Below are 23,695 nucleotides of genomic sequence, written 5' to 3' on the forward strand. Positions count from 1 at the left end.
GGGATCTGGATTCAGAGACTTATTAAAGTCTTGACTTTGGAAACATGAGATACAATTTACCTTAGTCTAATGAATATCAGTTGGCAGCTTTAGAACTACTAGATTAATTAGTGTTTCTCATCTTACCTACGCCTTTAAGCCTGTTTGTTCCCTGATCTACGGGTGCAGTTACTATTCTGAGTTCTTAACATATTCATGGTGGCTTCTGGTCATACTTGATGATACTGCCTGGGAACCATTAAGACAGATGTTATGAGTAGGTTTCCCCGAGGCCTGATCCCAGAGCTGAGCCAGCCCCAAATAATACAGAGACACTGTATTAGATATAATTCTGTTGGCCTGTTACTAGCATCACTTACTGGCTAGCTCTGTCTTAAATATTAACCCATTTCTATTAATCTAAGTATTTCGGAGAGAGGGCCCCAAGTTCTACCGTAAGGGTCCTACATCTTGAAACTCCTCCCTACTACGTCCCGAATCCTCCTCTCCTAGTCCTACCTATCTTGCTTTCCTATTGGCCAACAGGGCTTTATTCATTAACCGATAAGAGATATTTACAGAATGACATCTCCCATCAGACAGAATTGCCCCTAATGATTTAGAAATATTGGAATGTTTTCAGGGGCAAGTTTGGGAGCAATAATGGGGACAGGAGGGTTGCAAGTTAACCACATGAGAGACCCTGTCTCAGAATAAAGAGGGCTGTGGACAGTTTAGTGGTAGAACACCTGTTTCGCATGTACAAGGCTCTTGGATCAATGGCCCAGGAACGCACATACAAATTTTTCATGTTTATTTTTTTTAAATTATGTTTATTTGTTGTGTATCTGTGTGGGGGTGACTGTGTCATGGCATCCTCAGCTCTGAAGTCTAATATGTGAGTAGATGGTCTCTTGGGGATTGTTTGGTGCCAGGGGATCATCATGTTTCACATGGGCTAGCTAACTCCACATTGTCACATAAATTTGAAAAATGTATACAGCGTTTTTTGTCCAAAAAAAAAAAAAAAAAAAAAAACATATATATCAAAGCATTCACACAGCTTGTCTTAGGAGCCTTTGGCTTCCCACCTTCATGTGGAGCTGATGCCAGGCCTGTACAGCCCAGCGGCTATGACAGGGAGCTAAATGACACCACAGGGAAATCAGTTGTAATTTAGTGACCTGTAAGTAAAGGTGGAGATGCCTGAAGAGCGGCGTGGCTTGGCCGTCTGGGTGGATGGTATAAGGCTCTTGGGTGGGCACACCACCTGCCCCCCTTCTGCCTTCACTCTACTCTGTGTCCTCTGCGGGCACAGCTTCCTTAAGACACGGGGATCTCGTGGGCTTCATTGCCTCTATCCCATCTTGTCTTAAAACAGTTCTGGTGTGTCATCTGATCCAAAATAGACAGTTTGGTGTGCAATTTGCTTCCCTGAGCTACTTAATTACTTATCACCAGGCATTCACAGAAGTCATGCTGTGATGCAATAATCTGAAACGAGCTGAGGGCAAGGCAGGTAGTACTTGCCTAACATGCACAGAGCCCAGAATTCTATTCGCAGCACTGCGTGAGCTAGTCAAAGCAGTGCATGCCTATACTCACTCAGCATTGGGAAGGTGAAGACAGGAGCATCAGAAATCCAAGGTCAGGCTGAGCCAGTCTGTACTACTTGAGACCCTGTGTCAAAAAAGAAAAGAAAGTCTTTTTTTTTCTCCTTAGCCTTAGCTGCACATGTGTCCTCCACCCCACCCCCAGTCACTTTTAACTGCATAGGGTGATTCTGAGGGGTCAGAGCTTTGATTTACCCAAATGTCACAAGCCAGGTGACATTGTACAGTTACTTTGTCTTCCTTGATGCTTTCTGCTGTTACCTTATCTATTAGGTTCAGGGTCTGGGTTCTGGCAGCCCTGAGAAGCCAGCTTTGGCCACCTGTTTGTTCTGGGTAGGCCAGTTAAACCAATGAGTCTTAGTGAAAAGAAGAAAAGGAAATTTATTCAGTGTGGCCACATCGAGAGGAGGAACACAGAGATCCAGTGGGGGGGGGGGGGAGTCCATGTTCTAGGGTTCTGATAGGAAATTTAAGCTTAAATGGGTCCAAGTTTGGTAAAGAGGCACACACCTTTTATCTCAGCACTCTGGAGGCAGGGGCAGGTGCTCTGTGACTTCCAGGCCTCCTTGATCTACCTAGCAAGTTCTAGTAGGTCAGCCAGGGCTACATAGTGAGACCAGGCCCAAGGTATGCTTAACTAAGCGAGACTGGTTGAGGTATGGTCCCATCCATCATCATTCTCTATGAAGGCACAAGACACCCCAAGACCACATTCTCAGCACAAAGGAGATTTGTCCCAGAGGAACAAAGGGCAGGGAACACGAGTCAAAAGTCAGGAGATAGAGGGTGAGGAGAAGGGGAAAAGGGAAGGGATGTTTTTCCTGGGGGGGGGGGGGAGGAACAGCTGCAAAGGCTGCCTCTGGGTAGAGTATAGACAAATGACAGTTTATAAAAGTAAAAGACAGACTGTGTTAGGATGGGACATTAAATTTTGATTGGGAAGGTTAATTAGGGCAGCCAAAGGGGGCTTTGGATCGCTGGGCCATCGATACTTCAATAGACGGACCTTGGTAGTCAGTCTCTGGATGAGGAAGTGGCCAAATAAAGGACTAACGTTGGAGGCTGGCTTCAGGAATCAATCTGTTTTTAGATTTAGAGGGGGGATGGATGAGAAGGGCAAGGCCTGCCAGAGCCATGTTTGCCATTCTGAGGCTGGCTAGAGTCCCTTCAGTCTGGGCTCCAGACTCTACCAAAAGTCAGTTCAGTTATCAGAAAGCTCCTCCTCTGACTGGCCCCAGACTTCAGTCTCTTTCTCTTCTCAACATGGAATTTCTGGGGGAGAAATCTCAACTTTTTTTTGGAGTGTATAGTATGATAGCCAAGGGGAAGGGCATTCAATGTCTCTAGAATATTTTCATTCCTGCCAAGTTGGTCACAGTCCTTATGGTGAAATGGGGGTGATTGCCTTTATCATTAACTGCTGGATGCGGAGATGACCAAGTCTGGTGCTGACACCAGCATGGACTCCGGTCAGTAACAGGTGTTGGTTAGGTGCCTGTTGTGTGCCTGTACCAGGTAGGGGGTCGCTGAGGCTGAGAAGGTCAGTACTGGGGGCGTCAAGGCCTCCAGAGTGGCAGGGAAGCCCAGCTCCTTATGTTTGCTTTCCCTGCCGTGGGAGGCTGTGGGTCTCCCACGTCTCAGCAGTTATAACTTAGAACCGGGAGACCTGTATGTACTCTGTAAGTTTGCTGTGCACTAGAGCAGCCGACAAGCTGTATAGGCACAGGCACTATCCCTGCCGAGGGCTGTGCTGGACAGCTGGAGTGGGGCTCCGAGGAGTGAAGCTAGTACGGATGGAGCCCTAAGGCTGTCTTCAGCAGAGCCATTTTTTCTCCTTATTCTTGACCTAGTTCACCTTTTAAATGGTAGATAAACACACAAACAAATATGTGAGGAAGGGCAGATACATAATCCTAAAGGAAAATAGTTTAGAAGCATGGGGGGGGCGCGTTATAGCTCAACAGTAGCCACTTGCCTAGCATGTACAAAGTCCTGGCTCAATCCTACCATCACTACACCTCCCCACAAAGGACCCCTGGTTTCTGTGAACTTTCCTTAGCACCCCAGTCCCTACTTTTAAATTTTTTCTATTCCTATTTCATTACTATTTTGAGCAAACAATTTTGCCTGAAAATAGGTAAAAATATTTTTATTTTAATTTGAGACTGTTCTCTCTATTATGTAGCTCTGGCTGTCCTGGAATCAGGCTGCCCTCAGATGCAGAGATCCACCTGCCTCTGCCTCCCAACTGCCGATATTAAAGACGTGCCATCATGCCCAGCAGATGAAAATACTATTTGAAGAATCTTAAATTATCTTTCTACTATCTTCTGGCAAGTCTTTATGAGTCAGGGTCTCCTAGCCTAGGCTAGCCTTGGGCTCCAGCTGAGGCTATACCTGAACTTCTGGTCATCCTACCATGCTGCCCACAATGCTGAGATTACAGGTTTACGTCTCAGCAGTATTGGGCAGTGCTGGGGCGCCAACCCTGGGCTTCCTGCATGCTAAACAAGTGCCCTCTCGATTGAGCCTCACTCCCAGCTCATTTTCTTGAAGGTTTTAGGTTGCAATATAATTTATTATTTAGGACCTTAAGATAATTAGGTTAAGATTATCCTTCATTGTGTTCAATATAGAACACTTTGTTAGTACTTTATTCCCCCCCCCAAGTCTAACATAGCGAAGACTCTTAATACGTTTGTTGGACATTTCCCATGTGCATGTGAGTACCCTTGGAGGTCAGAAGAGGACATTGGGCCTCTGTAACTGGGGTTGCAGGTGGTTGTGAGCCACCTGATATTCCTCTGCAAGAGCAGTACAGCTCTTACCTGCCGAGCTGTCCCTGGAGCCCCTGAAGTGTCTTCCGTAAGCTACCTTCTCACCTTCTGCTCCTTGAAATTGTAAAATAAAGCTTACAGGAAGGAAGCAAATGCATAGTTTGAGTTTTATCAAGTGTATACACATCCATGAGCCACTGCCGTCAACTTTCTTCCCCTGGGGGCCCCTCTCCATTTGTCTCATACCCACCCGTGGTCAATTTCTACGTCTGTGGGCCGGTTTTACCTGTGGTTGAACTTTGTGTGTACAGAGTCCTGAAGCGTGAGCGTCTCTGCCTGAGGTAGATCCTGGTGTTGGTCTGAGCATTATGCACCTGCTCTTTGGTTGTTGCTGGTGGAGTGTTCCAGTGGGGGAGTCCCTGCTCTGGATTGTTCCTAGTTGTTGTCTGTGACAAAGCTGCTGTGAATGTTTGTATACCTGTCCTTTTATGGACATTGGAATGTCTCTTGGGTATTTACGTAGAGGTAGAGTAGCGAGGTCAACGGGAAAATTAACTTGCAAGAGGCTGCTAAACATTTCCAGTGGGGTTCTATGTGTATGTATGAGCTTACATGTGTACAGGTGAGCATTCAGGTGTGTGTATTCCGCACACTATCAAATGGGGCTCTAACATACGGAGGTTTCTTCTTTCCAGTGTGCCCCCTCTCTGTTAGGCTTAGGGAGAAGTGTGGTTAGGTTTGAGTGTTTTAGTGTGCTTCTCTGTTGCTGTGATAATGTCGCCACCAAAATGAAATTGGGGAGGAAAGGGTTTATTTCAGTTCATCATCCAGGTAACTTAGGGCAGGAGCTGAAATAGGAACTGAAGTAGAGATCATGGAGGGGGCTCGCTCAGCTTCCTTTCTTACATGGCCCAGGCTCACCTGCCCAGGGACAGCGCCACCACCGTGGGCAAGGCCCTTCCACATCAGTTAGCAAGTAAGAAAAATGTCTCAGATACCACAGGCCAGTCTGATAGGGGCAGTTCTTCAGTTGAGGTTCCTCTTCCCAAACAGCTCTAGGTGTACGTCACGTTGACAGCTGAAGCTGACATAGGCACAGAATTGGGTTGTCCTGGCAAAAGCTACTCGGGAGAATGAAAGTAAAACTTGAGGCCAATGCAGTGTCTGTGTGTCTTTAAGGTCTTTTTGTGGGGTGGGGTGGGGTGGGGTAGTGTGTGTTTGTCTGTGTGTTTGGTGCCATAAGGAAACGTGGGTTCAAGGTCAATTGACATTTTCAAGTTATGCTTAAGAGACACTGAGTTCTTTCTGATTTGGGTTAGAACAGGTATTTGGGAAGTCTGAAGGGCATGGCTGGGTAAAGGCCTTCTTAAATTCCACAGAATAATGGGCCTGATTCATGTATGACTCAGGGCACACAATAGTACTCAGCTCTGGGCCTGAGCACAGGGAAGCTGGGTGTGTTCTTTCCCTGTCCACAGACGGCTTTTCCTTTGAGGTCTTTGCTACCTGGAAGGCTCATTTGCAGGAGGGCCAGGCTCCAACTTGGATACTTTTCTGCGTTAATGGACTTACTATTATTTTATGGTACTTAAGTACCATATGAATATGATGATGGCGCTACATCTTTTCCGACAAGTAGCATTACCTCTAATTTTAGCCTACCTCTAATTTTAGCCTTTCTAGCGGGTGTGAAGTGCTACTTCATTGTGATTTTAATTTGCATTGCTCTAAAGATTTATTTTGATCATTTCTTTTTCATTATCTACAGGCCATTTATTTTCTTTGGTCAACGGTCTTCAGGTGTTTTGTCCTGGTTTCCATTTTTAAAAGTCAGTGGCAGTGTATGGAGGCAGAGGCCAACTTTTCTTTAAAACAAAACAAAACCGAGCAAACAAAAAGACCTTGCATTTATAAATGAGGTTCAGCTTTCCAATCTGTGGGGTGCCACCTCATGTAGAGCTGGGTGCTGAATAATTGGGGTGGCTGAAAAAATGGCATTAGTAAGTTTCTAAAGGATGCAGTGAGCAAGTATTAATTAGAATTAAACCAGAGTAACCATGAGGTGTTCCTGGTAGCTTCTAACCCTCGCTTGTGTTGCCTGAGTGGCTTCATTGCATCCTGGTTTTGGAATAGAGCATAGCAGTATTTCACATAGTTTCCACTGTGTATACTTCTATGTGCAGTATTAACCAACACTGCCTGGGACACTGTTCACATTGCAGGGTCGGCTGCACATACAGCTCTCTTCTCTTACAGACATTAATTATAGAAAGCAAGGACTTTAGTAATAGTTGCTGTCCTCAGCGTATATGTGTCAAATAGTCTATCTTTGCATTGTGTTATAGTAAAATATTTGATTTTAAAAATTGCTTACTTGAGTTTGTTAAAACAGGCAATCTTTGAGTTTTGCCTTGAGATCAGGACAGAATTGAGACAGTTTCTGAAATGACTTTAAACATATTTATGCCATTTTGTACTGTATATTTATGTAAAATGGTATATGATCTCAGCATTGGTGACTATAAAAATCAAAGTGTTGATGAACTCTGAAATCTTGATGGTTTTTGTCCTGCATTATCAGATATCCACCCCAAAATTCATCCTTTATGTGAAAGTAACCAAGCACATCCATCTAATTAGTAGGCAACTTTGGTTTAGCCTTTAATGGTAAAGTTTGTGTGTATGCCAAATAATTACGTAAAAATATTTTTGCTTCTGATTTACCAGTACATATTTGATTTGTATGCCTATTTTATACACCCGTGTTTTACTTAAATTAATATAAAAAATTCTAAGCCAGATGGTGGTAGTGGACACCTTTAATCCCAGCACTCAGGAGGTAAAGGCAGGTAGGTTTGAGTTCCAGGGCAGGCTCCAAAGTTACACAGAAAAATCCTGTCTAAACTCTCTCTCCCTCTCTCCCTCTCTCTAGCTCTCCCCCTCCTTCCCTTTCTCTTTCTCTTCCCCCCTCTCTTCCCATCCTTCCCTCCTGTGGGCAAAGTGGTCTCAGGTGAAAAATAAGAAGGCCTGAAGTTTGTTGAAAATGTTCCTTTGGGCAAGTTTTTTGTTTTGAAATGAGGGTAAATATTGAGGCAAATCCTCTCTGAAATTACTTAAATAGAAAAACAGAATTTGCTAAAGTTCCTGGCTTATAATCTTGGATGGGCATCCATCTGTCTAAAGTGCCTGTTCTGTGACTTCTCCCCTGCTGGGCATGACATGCTAGTGATATAATCTGACCACACTTCCCTGGCCTCCTCCAGTCTGACCTGAGTCAGTGTTATAGTGAGAGTTTCATTGCTGTGATTAAGACCATGACCAAAAGCAACCTGGGGAGAAGAGGATTTATTTTAGTTGAAAACTCCCAGGTCAGACTCTATCACTGAGAAGGCAGAGCAGAACCTGGAGGCAGAACTGAGGCAGAGATAGATCATGGAGGAACTCTGCTTAGCGGCTTGCTCTTAGGGCTAACTCGGCCTGCTTTCTTAGACAAAGGAGGACCATCTGCCTAGGTGAGGTGGGCCTTCTGCATCAATCATCAGCCAAGGAAATGCCTCCACAGACGAGCCTATGTTCATGCCAGTCGATGGATGCAACCTCTCAGTAGAGATTCTCTTTCCAGATGAGCATACATTTATGTCTGTTAAAAAACCAACTAGTGTGCCCATCTTTTAGGACTTTTTTTTTTTTTAAATATATATATACTCATTTCCGAAAAATCTTGAATAGAGGTAGTTTAATAACAGGCACCCTTGCTATGGTTACAGTGAAAGCCAATTTTCAATCAAAAGTTCTGAAAAGCCATCACTTACTAAACAAACCTTTCTTAGCAAGCAGGTACAAAAGAGAGCAATCTCTTTCCGCAGACTCCATGTCACTCATGTACCACACAACTTGTACTTCATGGCCAGGGGCTTGGTGGGAGGGGACTGCATAGGTGACCAGATTTAAGTCCCAACATGCTCCCGAAAATAATAAGTCTCGCTAGACTGTGTGTATATGTGTGTTGGTGATGGAGTCATGGGCCTTTTGCTGCTAAGCAGCACTGGACTACACCTTTACCTGGAACTAAGGTCTTGTGTCTCCCAAACTGGCCTCGAACTCATGTAGCCAAGGATGAACTTGAACTCCTGTTCTTCCTGATGACACTCTTCTGGTTTTTTGAGACAGGACTTTTCTGTGTAACAGCCTTGGCTGTTCTGGAACTCACTGTGTAGACCAGGCTGGTCTCGAACTCAGGCGGTGAGATTACAGGTGTGGGGCACCATGCCCAGGTTTATGTGGTGCTGGGGATCAGACTCAGGCTTTGTGTACAGGCAATGTATCACTGACTGCATCTCCAGCTGAGAGCACATTAGGCATGCTGGCAGATGTCCCCAATGAAGATTGCTTTAAAGGATAGTCATTGTTTCCTCTCTCTTGGTTAGTTGGCATAAACTTTACAGGAGCCACAAGCAAAGGCAACTGACTAGAGGTACAAACACATTTGCCATTGAGAAAATGAGTGGCTGGTGCTTTGTTTATCCTTGAGACTGTATAGATAGATATTGATCAGCTGGACATGCTGCCTTGAGCATATACTATGGAGTTGAGCACACTCGGACTGATAGGAGTAAGGAAGCTTCCTTCCTACCGCCTCCCTCCATCACCCTAGAGGAGTAAGTAAACTTAATCCCACGACATTCTTAGTTAAGTTTGGTTTTTGGAGCTGGGAGTGGAACACTCACTCGATGAAGCTTGCAACCAAGATAACTGTTTTGAAACCAGCAAATACGAAAAGCCCAGGACTGACTTTTTGTTGGCTTCAACTGTACCAGAAGAGCACTCTGTACGTCCCAGGCCCCCAGTACTTTTTAATTAAACAGCTTCATGTGCACATGCCTGCGTGTGCTTGTGGAAGTCTGAAGATGTGGATCCCAGGGATTGAACTCAGGTTGTCAGGCAAAACAACACTAGGCAGGTAGGCAGTGGTGGCATAGGATACCTTCAACCCCGACAGGCTACTCTGTGAGCTGGAGGACAGCCAAGGCTACACAGAGACATCTTGTCTCGGAAAAACAACAACAACACAAACAAAAAAATCTTGGACTTTCCAAAGAGAGTTAGAAGGCACACACAGGTTTCAGTGTGTGGAAAGTCCCCCCCTTCAGGCATCCTCATAAAGCGCTTCACAGTTCAATAAGGGCGCTAGCTTTGCATAAACATTGTTAGCCTGCAAGTTTGTTTTTCAAAATATTGCCCTTTTGAATATATGTAACCCAGAGTTCAAAAGCTGTAAAAGGCACACATTTATTTTTCTCTTACCTGTCTTTGTCTCAAACCCAGTCTCCTGCTCTCAAGGTGTCCACTGCTGACCAGGGTTTTTTACTTTAGATGTCAGTACTTGCATGCATCAAGGCACACATTAAAGCCATGTGTTAAACATGCACGCAGGACTAGTGAGTAAGATAGTTTCATGGGTAGGGGAGCTCGCACAAAGGCGCGATGAAGTGTGTATCAGTTTACCAGTTGGTGTTTCTGATAGTGCTTTGATTTGAGAAAAGTCTTCCCCAGACGCAAGTATGCAAGGAATCCACCCCACTGTTGGTCAAGCACCTCTGTTCGAGCATGTGTGTTCCAATCTTATCTATGTGAAATTCTACAACAACGTTAGGTTGTGTGCTGGTCTTGGAATTATGAATAATGTGTCATTTTTAGGAAAGACTTGCTGTTTTCCCTTTTCTTTCAAGGGAAGGGCATTGACATTGGAAAAACCTGGGAGGAAATCCAAAAGATTCACAGACCTAGCACCATATGACGTACAACAAAGTGGGACCACACTCCTCCTGTACCTTAATTTGTTCTCTTGAGATTAAGAAAATAGGCTGAAACTGTTGAATGGTTGCTAAGAAGCATACCAAACGTTTGCTTTTAAAGACCAATCCCATACCTTTAAAATAGCAAATGACCCAAATGTTACGTCTATTTTTGATTTTAAAAAAAAATAGTGTATGTGCATGCAATGTGTTGGGGAGGTCAGAGTTGGTTCTCACCTCCCATCATTATGTGAGTTCCGGGCATTAACCTCTGGTCATCAGGCTTGCATCTTTGAGGGGTAAATCGCCTTTACCTGCTAAGCCATTTTAACCCCTATTTATTGAGGTAGACTCTCAGTTTAGGTTGGCCTTGGATTTTCTTTAGATAAGACTGAATTTGAATTCTTGGTTTTTCTTTCCACCTCTGCCTCCCAAGTGCTGGGGGGTATTGTCATGCCCTAGCAGGCTAAACTCAACTTGCCATTAAAACAGTTTTCTTGCAGAGCCCAGAGGCCTGTCTGATCCAAGCGGTGACGCTCAGCCGTGTGGGCGGCGCAGTGCCCCCTGGTGGCGGGCAGAGTCGGGGTGGGAGGACGGGGGGGGGGGCGGTCCTGAGCCTGTGGCGAAGGCTGGTGCCGGCCTGACCCCAAATCTTTAATCAATCGTGCATAGGTCGTGTGGGCTGGCGGGTTTTGAGCTGGCCCTGTGTACCGAGCTAGCTGAGTCGCCCCTTTTGCAAGACAGCTGGCCCCTGGCTCTTGTGTGCCTGTATGTCTGGTCTCTTTGCCGGACAGCTGGCCCTAGTTGCGCGTGCTCGTGGGCCAGGTCTCTTTTTTGCTGGGCATCTGACCCCTCGTCACGATTGCCTGTGGGCCTGGCCTCTTTTGCAGGACGCTGGCCCGTGGCCACCCCGAGAACGTCCCAGAGTTTGGACTTCCGGGGTTGGCTCCCAGTCTGCTGCTTGTCACCCGCCAGGGCGTCTCCGTGCCCATGCATGGGCGAGGCCTTTTAAACTTCACTGTTTTTTAAACTTCGGGGGTGTGGTCGCCCTTGCATTTTTCTTCCCGGGCCGCTCATCCCCAGATCCGCCTGGTCCTTCTTTTGCCCTGCCTTCCAGATGCTTTGGAGCCATGAGCCGGGAGGGCGCGGGGACCCCTCGGGTGGCCGAGGTGATCCGAGGTGAGTGCTCAGGGTAGGGTAGGGCTCCTGCTGGCTGGAGGAGCAGTCTGCTGCCCCAGGATCCCACCTGACCTCTCCTCTGGGGCTAGTGGCTTTGGGGGAAAACTGACACCTTAGTGTGCTTGTGACCTTTGTGCCCTATACCCTCTCCACCCACACTTGGAAGCTCCGTGAAATGCCCAGGCACTGAGCACTGTGGATCAAAGGTCATTTGTGGTTGGGAAAGGACTGTGGTCCTGTCACCAGTTTGAATGTGGATGCTAGAAGTTTGTAGTTGCATTTACTAGGACACATGTGCAGCGGTTGTAAAAGTGGAGGCAACAGATAGAAAAGTTTAAATTACCATTTGGGGAAAAGGATATACCGGCTTGTGTTGTTTCTTATTCCTTACAAGTTGGTCTGAAAATATATATGCTCAAAGGCTGTCCTTGATTTTTACGATGTTTGGAGTGTAGGTATCTAATTACTATTAGATACGCTGTGTTCTGGGGGTTGGGAGTAAGTGAAACCTTTGAATATTACTGCCCTTCTTGCTAAACTCTAGTACTCTTGAGTGCATTCATGCAACAGATCACATTCCAGCCTGGCCTCCCATTGCTTTGGTTTTAACAGTAATTTGTAAGAAACTCAAAGCACATCTACGAAAAGAATTGGGTAAACACACTTTCTTGTGTTGCATGGCTGTAATCAGCAATATTGAAAACATTCTTTGTTTTATTTAAAAGGATTGTTTCCTGCTGTATGTCTTTTCAGGATGTCCTCATAAACTTGATGCATGGCTGCAGGCTAGCCATCAGATGCATGCTGTGTTTCCTGAGATTTCTTAGTCTGCTTCCGATGTCAAAACAGCATCACTGAATGAAATGTCACCACTCTAGAAACTTAACAGATTAAGGCAAATTTCTTCTGTAAACTTTTTGCTTATTTGTTGTTATTCACCAAAAAAAGGACTGTTTTGAAATTATATATTGCCACCTTTCCCCATCCATCTGAAACATTGTGTGTGTGTGTGTGTGTGGAGGGGGTGCATGTGCACACGGACACAAAGTCAATTTATACATTGTCACCTTTCCCATCATGGGGGTGGGCATGGACTCACAATTGATAGGAGAAAAAAAAATTCCATCTTTGATTTCATTGGAAAAGAATTGGGTCTTGACTTGGGACACTTTTTTAATAGCTTGAAGGAAGGAACATTGCAATTTTTCCATTTCAGATCGCCTTTGTTTTGCCATTCTCTTCAGCAGACCAAAGAGTGCGTCAAACGAACATTATTTCAGCATAGATAATGAACTTGAGTATGAGAAGTAAGTATTGCCTCTTAAGACCGAAACTTTTAAACCGTTGTGAAGAGTCTCTTGGTATGAGTAGAGATGACATAGCCCTTGGAAAATCATGTACCTGATGATCACTTGAAGCTGGGTGCTGTTGCAAATTGTTGGTAATGAAATAGACCTTTGAGGGTAGAGAGAACCTCTGTTTAAATACTGAGATTTGATATTGTAAGAGTTTGCACTTAAGAGCCGTGTCAAATACAAACATGTAAGAATCTGGTTTTGCTACCGGGAAATTTTTTCTTAATTGAGGTTAGATTTAGTCTGGGGTGTGTGTGTTGGGGGAGGGCAGCAAAAGCCTGGTACATGCTGGCTGAGCTCTCTCCACTAATGAGGTACAGCTTTATCCCACTTGTCTGTTTAAATAGGTATTGATTACCAGAATATTCCTTCTATTAGTATTAGTAGGATAGGACATTAGAATTGTATGGCCCTTGTTAATTTGGGTTGGTGGATGCCTTCTTGCCATAATTTGATATTTAAGAGCATTTACATTCAGAACAGCGAATTCATACTTGTTTCTATTCATTTTTTTAAAGTTTCTACGCGGATTTTGGACCGCTCAACCTGGCAATGGTTTACAGATATTGTTGCAAGATAAATAAGAAGCTCAAGGTAAATCTTTTAAGTTCATGCAATGATCACTCAGCAACATTTTACAGTAAAGCAGCAGTGTTAGAAAATAGAATTTGAAAGAGTACTTCCTCTTACAAAACAACAGTTTCAGACCAGGTGTGCTGGTGTTGGTACATTCAGGATGACGTCCCAACTTCAAGGCAAGCCTGTGCTAGACAGAAAGATCTTTAAAAAAGTATATACCAAGAAGCTAGTTTGCTTCCTACTGGTGTGTCTTGAAAACATACCAAATGTTTTAAAGGTACTCTCCTTGGTATACTGTGACTATATGAGGCTATATATAGCCTGACTGAGAGATGAGTCTATCTTTCATAAAAAAAAAAAAAAAAAAAGGGGTGGGGTGGGGCTAGGGTCTTGTTACTTAATCATTGTAGTAAGTAGTATTTAGAATATATACTTTATTATTTTTCTGAGTCTGGAGAAATGGTTCAGCAGTCAAGAGCCCTGGATGCTCTGTTAGAGATCCACATGGTGATGACTCATAACTGCCTGCCACAGGGGTTCTAGAGGATATGACATCCTCTTCCCTGGCCTGTGTGCGCCAGGCAAACACATAGTACACATACATAGGTATGCAGGCAAAAACACCCGTATATTAATAAAACAATTTTTTCCGAACTCATGCTGCATACAGTTGTTGGGTGTTTTTCTTTTTTCTTTTTTTTTCTTTTTTCTTCTTCTTCCTTCTAGAGGTTTTTCTGGGCTTTGAGACAAACTTATGTGTAACCCAGCCTGGCCTAGAAGTGTGTGAATCCCCTCGTGGATATGCCAGCACATGCAGCCTGTTTCCTAGTTTTAATGGAATGGGCTATGTTCAGGTTATTTGATTCTGGTTTGGGTTGATGCTCAGAGCCAGAGGCAGTTAGTCGACCAGGTGTCTGCTTGTCTGACCTCATGGGGAACTGAAGCCAGACAAGAGAAATGCTTCCTTTGCTTTGGCCATTGTTCCTCCTGCCTCCCTTTCAAAGAAGAGCACTGATGAATGGTGAGGAAATCAGACTCTGCTTTGCTCTCTCTGAGCTGGGAACCCAAGCTATGTTTCATGAGTTGCAGGTTGGACCCTTTTCGAATGTGATTGGGCAGTAAGAGAACCGAGGATCATTTTTTGCGCGTCCGAGAGGCTGCCTCATCGAGAGTAGTACACAGTGTGAACACAAATCCCATTCCTTTATTTGAAAACTCTGAATTACTGATCAGACACTTAAGGGGTGGGCATATTGACACATGCCGCCTTTTATCTCTGCACTTGGGAGGCACAAGATCTCTGCGAGTTTGTGACCAGTCTGATCTATGTAGTGAGTTTCAGGACAGCGACCATGTCTCAAACTGTTTAAAAAAAAAAAAAAAAAAAACAAAACAAAACAAAACAAAACCTAGTCATTATAAATTGTCAAGTAGAAAATGCTGAATTTGTTAGCAGGAATTAAACAAAAAACTTTATCAGTGGATAACCTACCAGGAACTATGCAAAACAAATAGCATTTATTTTTGCTTAACATCATTACAAGTTTATGAGTAAGGGAGATATTTTCCCCTCCTGAGCGGCAGCTGTATTCACTACACATTTAGACATGAGAACACTTATTCCCATGCTCTCTTAAGTAGCAAAGCAAACCTCTGTGGCCTTCTGTCTCTCTCCCCCTTTCCACTCATAATATAATTCTCCCCTCTCCACTAGTGTTCCTTTGCTTTAGTTTTGAAAGAGTAAATCTATGCATGTGTGCACCGGTGGCTGCACCTTCATGCCTAGTCTGCTGGAGACTTACTCCTTCCTGTGCCCACGGGAAATGAATGCATTCCTTTCTAGAAGCACTGCAAAGTTACCAGCCTGTCTGAAACCTGGCTGCCCGTTTAACTAGTGCGATTCAGAGTGTCCTGGAAGAAGAGGGTGCCTGTGCCGCCCATGGCTGGCTAGGATCTGGTTTGGTTTTTAATCGATTTAGGTCCCCTTAGTTCATATAAAGCCTAAGGGAAAGTAGTACACATTGACAATAGAGACACTGACTGGAACATGCAGACAAGCAGTGTTTTCAAATGCAGCTGAGCACGCTCTGTTCCCCCCTTGGTGCATTTCACATCAGTGAAGCACCACTGGGTACCTGCTTGGGTGATGGCTTCCTTTTCTTTCTAGCTTCCTGTTAAAAATGCATGTTAACATGCATGGAGAAACGTACACACATCCCCAGTGTACACTTAATTTTCATAAATTAGGAAAACGCCTTTCAGCTGCTGGCTTGTGGATTGGATTGTCTTTGTTCTGTATGTCCTTTTTTAACTTACTGGCTTTAGGGCTAGAGATTAATTTTTTTGTTTTTCAAAAAGATATTTTTATTTTATTTATGTGTATGAGTATTTTCCATGAGTGTATTTGGAGTGCTTTCAGATTATCGGAGGAGTGCATCAGCTCCCCTGGAACTGGAGTTACAGATGGACATGAGCTGCCATGTGGGTGCTGGGACACAAACCCAGGCCATCTTCAAAAGCAGCAAGGGCTCTTAATCCCTGAACCATCTCTCCAGCCCAGGATTAAAGAAAAAGCAGATAGATCAGGGTTGTCGGTTAATGCCTTTAATCATAGCATTTAGGAGATAAAGGCTGGTGGGTTGCTTTGACTTCAGGGCCAGCCTGCTCTACATAATGAGCTCAGGCCAGCCAGTGTTATTAGTGAGACTCTGACTTTCCAGCTTGTTGCATCTCCTGTTTTAGGAAGCCCTGCTTTGTTGATGATTTTCCCCCCCATGCTGGGACATTTATTCAGCTTCTTCCTATGTCACTAGTTGTGTATAATGCTACAGTCTTATGTCTCTGTTGAGTGACAGTAGCCTCCAGGGAGAACTTGAGTCCCCACAGACTCAGGATTCATCAGTATTTGTTCTTAGTGTTAAAGAGTTCTTGACTCTATATATATCCATAGCTTTCTGAAATGACCAGGAGGTATGCGTGTGAGACGTAGAATTTGTCACAAAGTAGAATTTTAGGAAATTCGAAGTGGTCAAGAAAAGACTAACAACAGTTTGTCTTGATGCAGTCGATTACGATGCTGAGGAAGAAAATAATCCATTTTACCGGCTCTGATCAGAGAAAACAAGCAAATGCTGCCTTCCTTATTGGGTGTTACATGGTAAGTGTCACGGGGTCTGAAGGTCGTCAGTGTGCTCAGCTGTGCTGCTTTGAAACCAGTCTTTCCTAAGATACCAGCTTGGTTTGTTTCCAGGGGGGTTGTGTTTTGTTTGCTTTTTGAAAGGTGTTCACCTCAGGGAGACTTTTGCTCATGTTTCTGGGGAGCATGTGTGAGTTTCTGTTCACCCAGCTTTATTGTGAATCTAGAACATTAAAAATTTTTTATTAGCTTTTTTTTTTTTGACTGATTACTATGAAAAAGTCGGTATCTTTTTAGCCTTTAAGGTTAGTGAATAATGTTCCCACGACTGCTTTTATTAATTCATGATCCAGTTAGAGAGTTGTAAAGTCATTTTACTGGGGTCAGTTCCAGTGTAGAGTCAGTGTGTGAGAGTGTGTGTGTGTGGAGAGAGAGAGAGAGAGAGAGAGAGAGAGAGGCTTTTAGGAATTGTTTCTCTCTTTCTACCTTGTGGGTTTCAGGTTATCAGCCTTGGTGGAAGCACCCTTATTTGCTGAGACATTTCTCCAGATACCCCTTCCCCCTCTAAAGACATATGACCATTTCTCTGTGAGTGTATGAGCATGTGAGTATAGCTTTGTAGTATACACTGAGGCCGAGATGTTATATAGAGCTACAGGCATTTTGCTTATTACTGTATGTTACTTTAGTGCTGGGATTTGAACTCAGATCCTCATGATTGAGCAGCAATGCAGCAAGCGCTCTCAACTGCTCCTGCTTTGATAGGTTTGTTTGCTTGCATTTGTGATGTTGGCCCCAGGCTCTCTTCTTAGGTTAGGCTCTCTTTTTCAGTGAGCTGCTTTGTCAACACAAGCATTATACTGTCTCATACTACAAAATTATCTCCTGTTATGCAGCTGGGTAATCTGCAATTTACAAAGATTGGGTCAAAAAAAAAAATTGGTGGAGCTAATTGGAATTACACCTCAAATTTTGATATTTTAAAAGATGTTTAGTGTCCTGTTACCAGCTGCTTAGGTCTTTCTGTTTGTTGTCTTTTCCTGGGTATGCTCAGAAAAGTAGTGGAGAGAAATGTTTCAGAGAAAACCTTGAAGGAACCAGATGCAGGGTGTGTGTGTGTGTGTGTGTGTGTGTGTGTGTGTGTGTGTGTGTGTGTGTGTGTCAGACACCTTTATCTGCTGAGCCATCTAACTGGCTTGGCAGGTAGATACCTTAACTGTGGCCAACTTGGAGGAGGAAAGCCTTGATTAAATGACAGCTTCACACAAATTAGGAATATCAGGGTCATGCAACATTAATGGCAACCTGCAGATGAAATCAGTCCTTGGTGTGACAGCAAAAATCTCTAAACTGTTTGTGGGTTTTTCGTACACAATGTCCAAGCAAAAGTCTGGATGGCCAGGGCAGTTCCACTGCAGGGACAGGGCCCACATGCATAATTCCTTAACCAGGGTTGCCTCTGGGTTGATCTGTTTACGTCACATAAAACACTAGTGGACATGTTGTTTGCAGCCAACTGCTGTCACTTCAGGGCGGAGAATGTCCCAGAAAATGGTTGAGGGTATGGTAGAATCTCAAATTAAAACCATAAAGGAAATACCGGATAATTTTATAAACATGAAGTTGTTCTTATTTTGGTTTGGTTTGATTTTAGTTATTTGAGACAGGGTTTCTCTGTGTACCAGTCTTGGCTATCCTGAAACTCACTTTGTAGACTAGGCTGGTCTTGAACTCACAGAGATCTTATCCTTCCCATGCCTCCTCCAGGACTGGCATTAAAGGTGTAAGCTACCACGCCTGACTCATTCTTGCTGTTTTTATTTGGTGGGTCTTTGGATTAAACTCAGGGCCTTCAGTATCTAAGGTGTTCTACCATCAAGCTGTACACCTAGCCCATGGCTGGTGTTTTCAACAGTGAGAAAGATAACTTCTTGTGTTTATGAATAATGCCTTGATGGATTTGATCACAACTTGATGCATGCTAACTTTGCTATGGATTTAGAAATTCCTCTGAGAGGGCTGGAGAGGTGGCTCAGGGATAAAGAGCATTGACTGTTCTTCCAGGGGTCCTGACTTCAGTTCCCAGTAACTACATGGTGACCCACAACCATCTATAATGATATCTGATGGTCTCTTCTGGTATGCAGGCAAACATGCAGACAGAAAATTGTATGCATAATAAATAAATAAAAATCTTATTAAAAAAATTTTTTTCCCCCTCTGAGAGGTTTACCCTTGCACATCAATGCTGATTCCATGGTTAAGAATTTGCCAGGGGAAGTGGGATAGATTTGGATATTCACAGACAGAAGCCAGTTTGTGGGAGGATTAGTGTGTGGCTGGGACAGGTGCCTTTGAGGCCACGGTGGGTGGGCAAATGGAGGAGCTTGGAGTGGCTGTAGTGCTTGGGGAGGAGGCAGGAGAAAGCCCTCCAAGAAAAGAAAGTTATTCATAGTAGGAAAGAGTGTTGACACATGATGAAGACACTTGAGCAGATCAAACTCCTAAGTGACCAAGACCTCTTTTTCTTGAAGTCAATTTAGATCTCTGGTTAAAGTACTGTAGAGATATTGCGGTAAATAAGGGTCAGGATAAACAAATAGGCCGAATAGATGTTTATTCAGGGAGAAATAACTTACAACCTAGACAGATGAACACCAGGAAATTCAACCCGATCCTCTCCTGTCCGAGTCACGCCAGAAAGAGAGCGCCTTCCTGGCCCCCTCCGACCTCCTTCCTCAGGTCACCTCCGCCCATCGCTCCACCCCCCAATGGGCGTGGTCAGTGCTACAGAAGGACTACCTCACTACAATTCCCCTTTTAGTCTAAAGAAAAGATTTAGGCTTAATACAAAACTATATACAAAACAGTGAATAACAAGTGTGCTCTAAGAAAAGGAAAATCGAGAACAAAATGACCTACATATCTAGTCCTAGGGTGAGGGCATAATGGAGTTTACAATAGAGTTGTCCTAAGCTGGAAAACGTAAGTCTAGTACCTAATATATCTAACTAGGAAGAGAGAATAATAGTTGTGATAGTTTAATCTTCAACCTCATCAAGACCTGAGAAGGAAAATAACAATACTAGAGTAGACAGGAAATGCGGATGGACAACTTCCAAAACGGTGCAGCAAGGACAGAAACAGCAAGCCACCTGAACAGTCACCCTAGGTCTCACAGCGACGTTGGTACACCCAGATTTGGCTAATGCCAAGAGAACTTGACAGACCACAACAACAGCAGGGAAATAGAATGGCTGTCTTACCCTGACTTGGCAAGGTCAAGCAGTCTTCTATATTTGTCTCCTGCAAGCACATAGGACTGCATGTCCAAATCAGTGGTCAAGGTGGGGGCAATTCTATGCCCAACAGGCCATTAGCTGAGGCGAGATTGAACTCCAGCAGGAGCAACAACAGTGTCCAACATATTTTCGGGAAAATGCACGGTGCTGTCAGGAGCAACAGTGTCTCATGTCAATGGAGTACTAATATTAAAACATTTAAATGCCATGTTCTGCATGTCTATGAAGGATTGAAGATTAAGCATCTATATCTGACTAATCTCATAGGTACAGGAAATGTGAGTGAAGATAATCTATAATACTCGGGAACTTAGCTAAAAAGACTGATTAAAACTTTCCTGAGTAAAGCAGGAACAAATACTTAAACAATATAACTATTTACATATACCTACATGTAAATCCCTAAAATAGAGGTAGAGTATAAGTGTCAAGACAAGAGGTAGAACTATAAAGGGCAGCAAGATAAATATCCCAAATTGTATCAATATACAAAATGTCTTGAACACAAGAAAAGTATACATACATAGAATATGGTAAAAAATAATGTGCATAAATATTATAAGTGGAAACATTTAACACAATATAACAAAATATAAACTTAATTTTACATAGCTTACCACATAGGAATGCATAACAATGTAAGCTGTAAAATACTATCTCATTCAAACTCAAATTCTCAAGGAAACAGGCTAATCTACTTATATCCCCTCTAAACCATACCTTTACCCACCATTCCCTATTCCTGTCTAAAAGATAAACCCGAGTGTAAGCATCACCCAATCCCAAATAACTAAAACCAACCCAAAGACGATGACTATTATCCCAAAATTCCAAGGGTAGGGAAAGGGGGCGTAGTCATATTAAGATTACTTCCTGCTGAAATGGGACGATGATTGCTCCAATGGATCCTGTAGGAAGAAAATTTTTAGCAACCAAATTTCTCAACAGAACTGGCTGTGACATATGTAGTTAGGCACTGTGTGGCAGAAAATTCTTGACTATAGTTCTATTTGAAACTGGCCAGGGTGTAATAAAAAGGTGCACCATTACAGCTAGCTAGTCATGAGTTGTCTCGAGCAAAACAGTCTCAAACCGGTTTTAGGGTGATGTTTGTAGTTCCGATGCATCAGGTTGAGTCAAGTGGAAATGATGATGTGGGGCCCCATCTTCTTTCCGGAAAGTTCAAAGACTGCTGTTAGGAATCGTTATTATTCCTTGTGGAAAAGTTACACATCAATATTAAAGTAAAATTTTCAAGTTTTAAGGTATGCATTAGGGAAAGACAACAATAAGCATTAAAAGTATGTGAGAAAATTAGGATTTCAGAGAGAAAATTGCATAAGATATGAGTCCCCAGATTTTGTTTCTTCTGCCTTACACCAATTGGCTTCTTGATTTAAGGCAGAAACCATGAATTTAATCTTAACAACATGCTTGAATTTAGAGAAGGAAAGCCAAATCCAACTCCAAAGCCAGCATTGGTTTACAAAATTTGGGACTTCAGGAATACTAGATAATAGAGAGAAATAGATTTCTATATAGAAATAGTTTACTACAATTAAATATTTTTTTTTTTTTTTTTTTTTTTTTTTTTTTTTTTACCATATATCAGATTCTGCTTCCTTAAGTGATTGTTTCTGAAGAGCTGTCTTCTCTTCTGTAGGCACCTACATGTTCAGTGTCTTTTGGCTGTTTGATGATAGGTTTTCTCTGTTTTCCTGTAAAAACAAGAACAGAACACTTCCCCTACCTTTGAGAGGCCTCCGCACACCTCATAGGACCTAGTTTGTTGGATGACTTGTCATTTCTCTTCATTAAGATGCTTCTCTTGTTCAACTCGGATCTTGATTAACTTAGATGGTATCCATAGTTTTTCTTCTCCTGTAGATACAAATGCAAAACCCCTACCCCAACGTAACACATATCCTGCTTTCCATTCTGAGGTCAGTACATCCTTGAAATACACTGGCTGATTTAGTTCAGAAGTTTTTTCTATTGTCCAGTGTCTTTCTGCAGCTGTTTTTCCTTTTTCATCAGCATTAAGAAAGTTTAATGTTAATAAAGCATTATGTAATCTGTGTTTGGGTGTTTTGGTTCCTCCTGCCTGTTTATGGAGCATTTCTTTTAAAGTACGATTGGATCTCTCAACCACTGCTTGTCCTGTAGGATTGTGTGGTATACCAGTTATGTGCTTTATCTTGTAATACTCAAAAAACTGTTTCAATTTGCTGGAGACATATGCTGGAGCATTGTCAGTTTTTATTTGTGCAGGTATGCCCATAATGGCCATTACCTCTAAAAGGTGCGTTATAACAGAATCAGCCTTTTCAGAGCTCAGAGCAGTAGCCCACTGAAACCCTGAAAATGTATCTATAGTGTGATGTACATATTTTAATTTTCCAAATTCTGCAAAATGAAACACATCCATTTGCCATATTTCATTCCTATTTATACCTTTAGGGTTACTGCCTGGTGGTAAAGGAGTTTGGTTATAGAATGAGCAAGTAGGACATTTCCTTACTATTTCCTTGGCTTGTTCCCAAGTGATAGAAAAATCCTTTTTTAAACCTTTGCTGTTCACGTGGTGTTTCTTATGAAACTCTGAGGCTTCTAGCACACTTCCTATCAATAAACGATCAATTTCATCATTGCCTTGTGCTAGAGGACCTGGCAGACCCGTATGGGATCTGATGTGTGTTATATATATAGGATGAGTCCTCTTTCTGATAGTATCTTGTAACTGTATAAACAATGAAGTTAATTCTGTATTGTCAGGAATAAATTCTGCAGTCTCAATGTGTAAAACGACTCTCTCTGCGTATTGAGAGTCAGTAACTATATTGAGGGGTTCTTTAAAATCCATAAGTACCATGAGAATGGCATACAATTCTGCCTTTTGTACAGAATTGTAAGGGCTTTGAACCACTTTACTAATATTTCCTGATTTATATCCTGCCTTACCTGATTTATTTGCATCAGTGTAGAATGTATGAACTCCAGAAATAGGTGTTTTTCTTACAATGCGTGGAAGAATCCAAATCGTTTTCTTTATGAATTTGATTCTCTCAGTTTTGGGATAGTTGTTGCTAATTGTTCCCAAAAAGTTACTGCAAGCTCTCTGCCAATATTCGTTATCTTTCCATAAGGAAGAAATTTCCTCATTAGTTAAAGGTACTATAATTTCTGCTGGGTCCCTTCCTATTAGCTGACGAAGTCTTAATTTACCTTTTATAATCAAGTCAGAGATCTTTTCTATATATGTTTTCAGTTTTTTATTCTGTTTATGTGGTAGGAATATCCATTCTAATATGATATCTTCTCTCTGCATCAAAATCCCTGAAGGATATTCTCTAGATGGTAATATAACCAGAATACAGTCTAGGTTTGGATCCACACGGTCCACATGTGCTTCTAGTATCCTCTTTTCTACCCATTCTAATTCCTTCTCAGCTTCAGCTGATAGTATTCGTGGACTATTCAAGTCCTTATCTCCTTTTAGGGCCATTTTCAAGTTTTTCAAATCATGCCCTTCTACTCCAATTATGGTTTGCAGTTGAGAAATCTCTCCTAGTAATTTTTGAAGATCATTAAGAGTCTGGTAGCGATCTCTTCTGATCTGTACTTTTTGTGGTCTAATTTTCTGTAGACCTATTTTATATCCTAAGTAGTTGATAGACTCTCCTTTTTGTATTTTTTCAGGTGCAATTTGTAATCCCCATCGAGGTAAAACTTCCTTTACTTTCTCAAACATTTTTTCTAATATTTCTCCTTTAGAGTCAGCTAACAATATATCATCCATGTAATGATAGATTATGGATTGTGGAAACTGTTTACGAATTATTTCTAACGGCTTTTGTACGAAATATTGGCACAGGGTGGGGCTATTTAGCATTCCCTGTGGCAAAACCTTCCATTGATATCTCTTCACCGGTTGAGAATTGTTATAATTAGGTACCGTGAAGGCAAATTTCTCTTTGTCT

General features: G+C 42.7%; 1 protein-coding gene across 9 annotated transcripts in view; it reads left to right on the top strand.

The window, feature by feature from the left end:
- Nucleotides 1–23,695, top strand: part of Cdc14b (cell division cycle 14B) — a 118,973-nt gene that overhangs the window by 50,024 nt on the left and 45,254 nt on the right. For all 9 annotated transcript variants that reach the window (XR_007835111.1, XR_007835110.1, XM_051194125.1 and 6 more), the window contains 3 exons: nt 12,560–12,650; nt 13,217–13,292; nt 16,342–16,434. Coding sequence is in view for 7 of the 9 variants with exons in the window: in XM_051194125.1 (XP_051050082.1) it covers nt 12,560–12,650; nt 13,217–13,292; nt 16,342–16,434 (260 nt within the window). In the remaining 2 variants the exon portion in view is untranslated. The remainder of the gene's footprint in view (nt 1–12,559; nt 12,651–13,216; nt 13,293–16,341; nt 16,435–23,695) is intronic.

This window comes from Phodopus roborovskii, unplaced genomic scaffold, assembly GCF_943737965.1.
Source record: "Phodopus roborovskii unplaced genomic scaffold, PHOROB, whole genome shotgun sequence".
In the NCBI taxonomy this organism is placed as follows: Eukaryota; Metazoa; Chordata; class Mammalia; order Rodentia; family Cricetidae; genus Phodopus; species Phodopus roborovskii.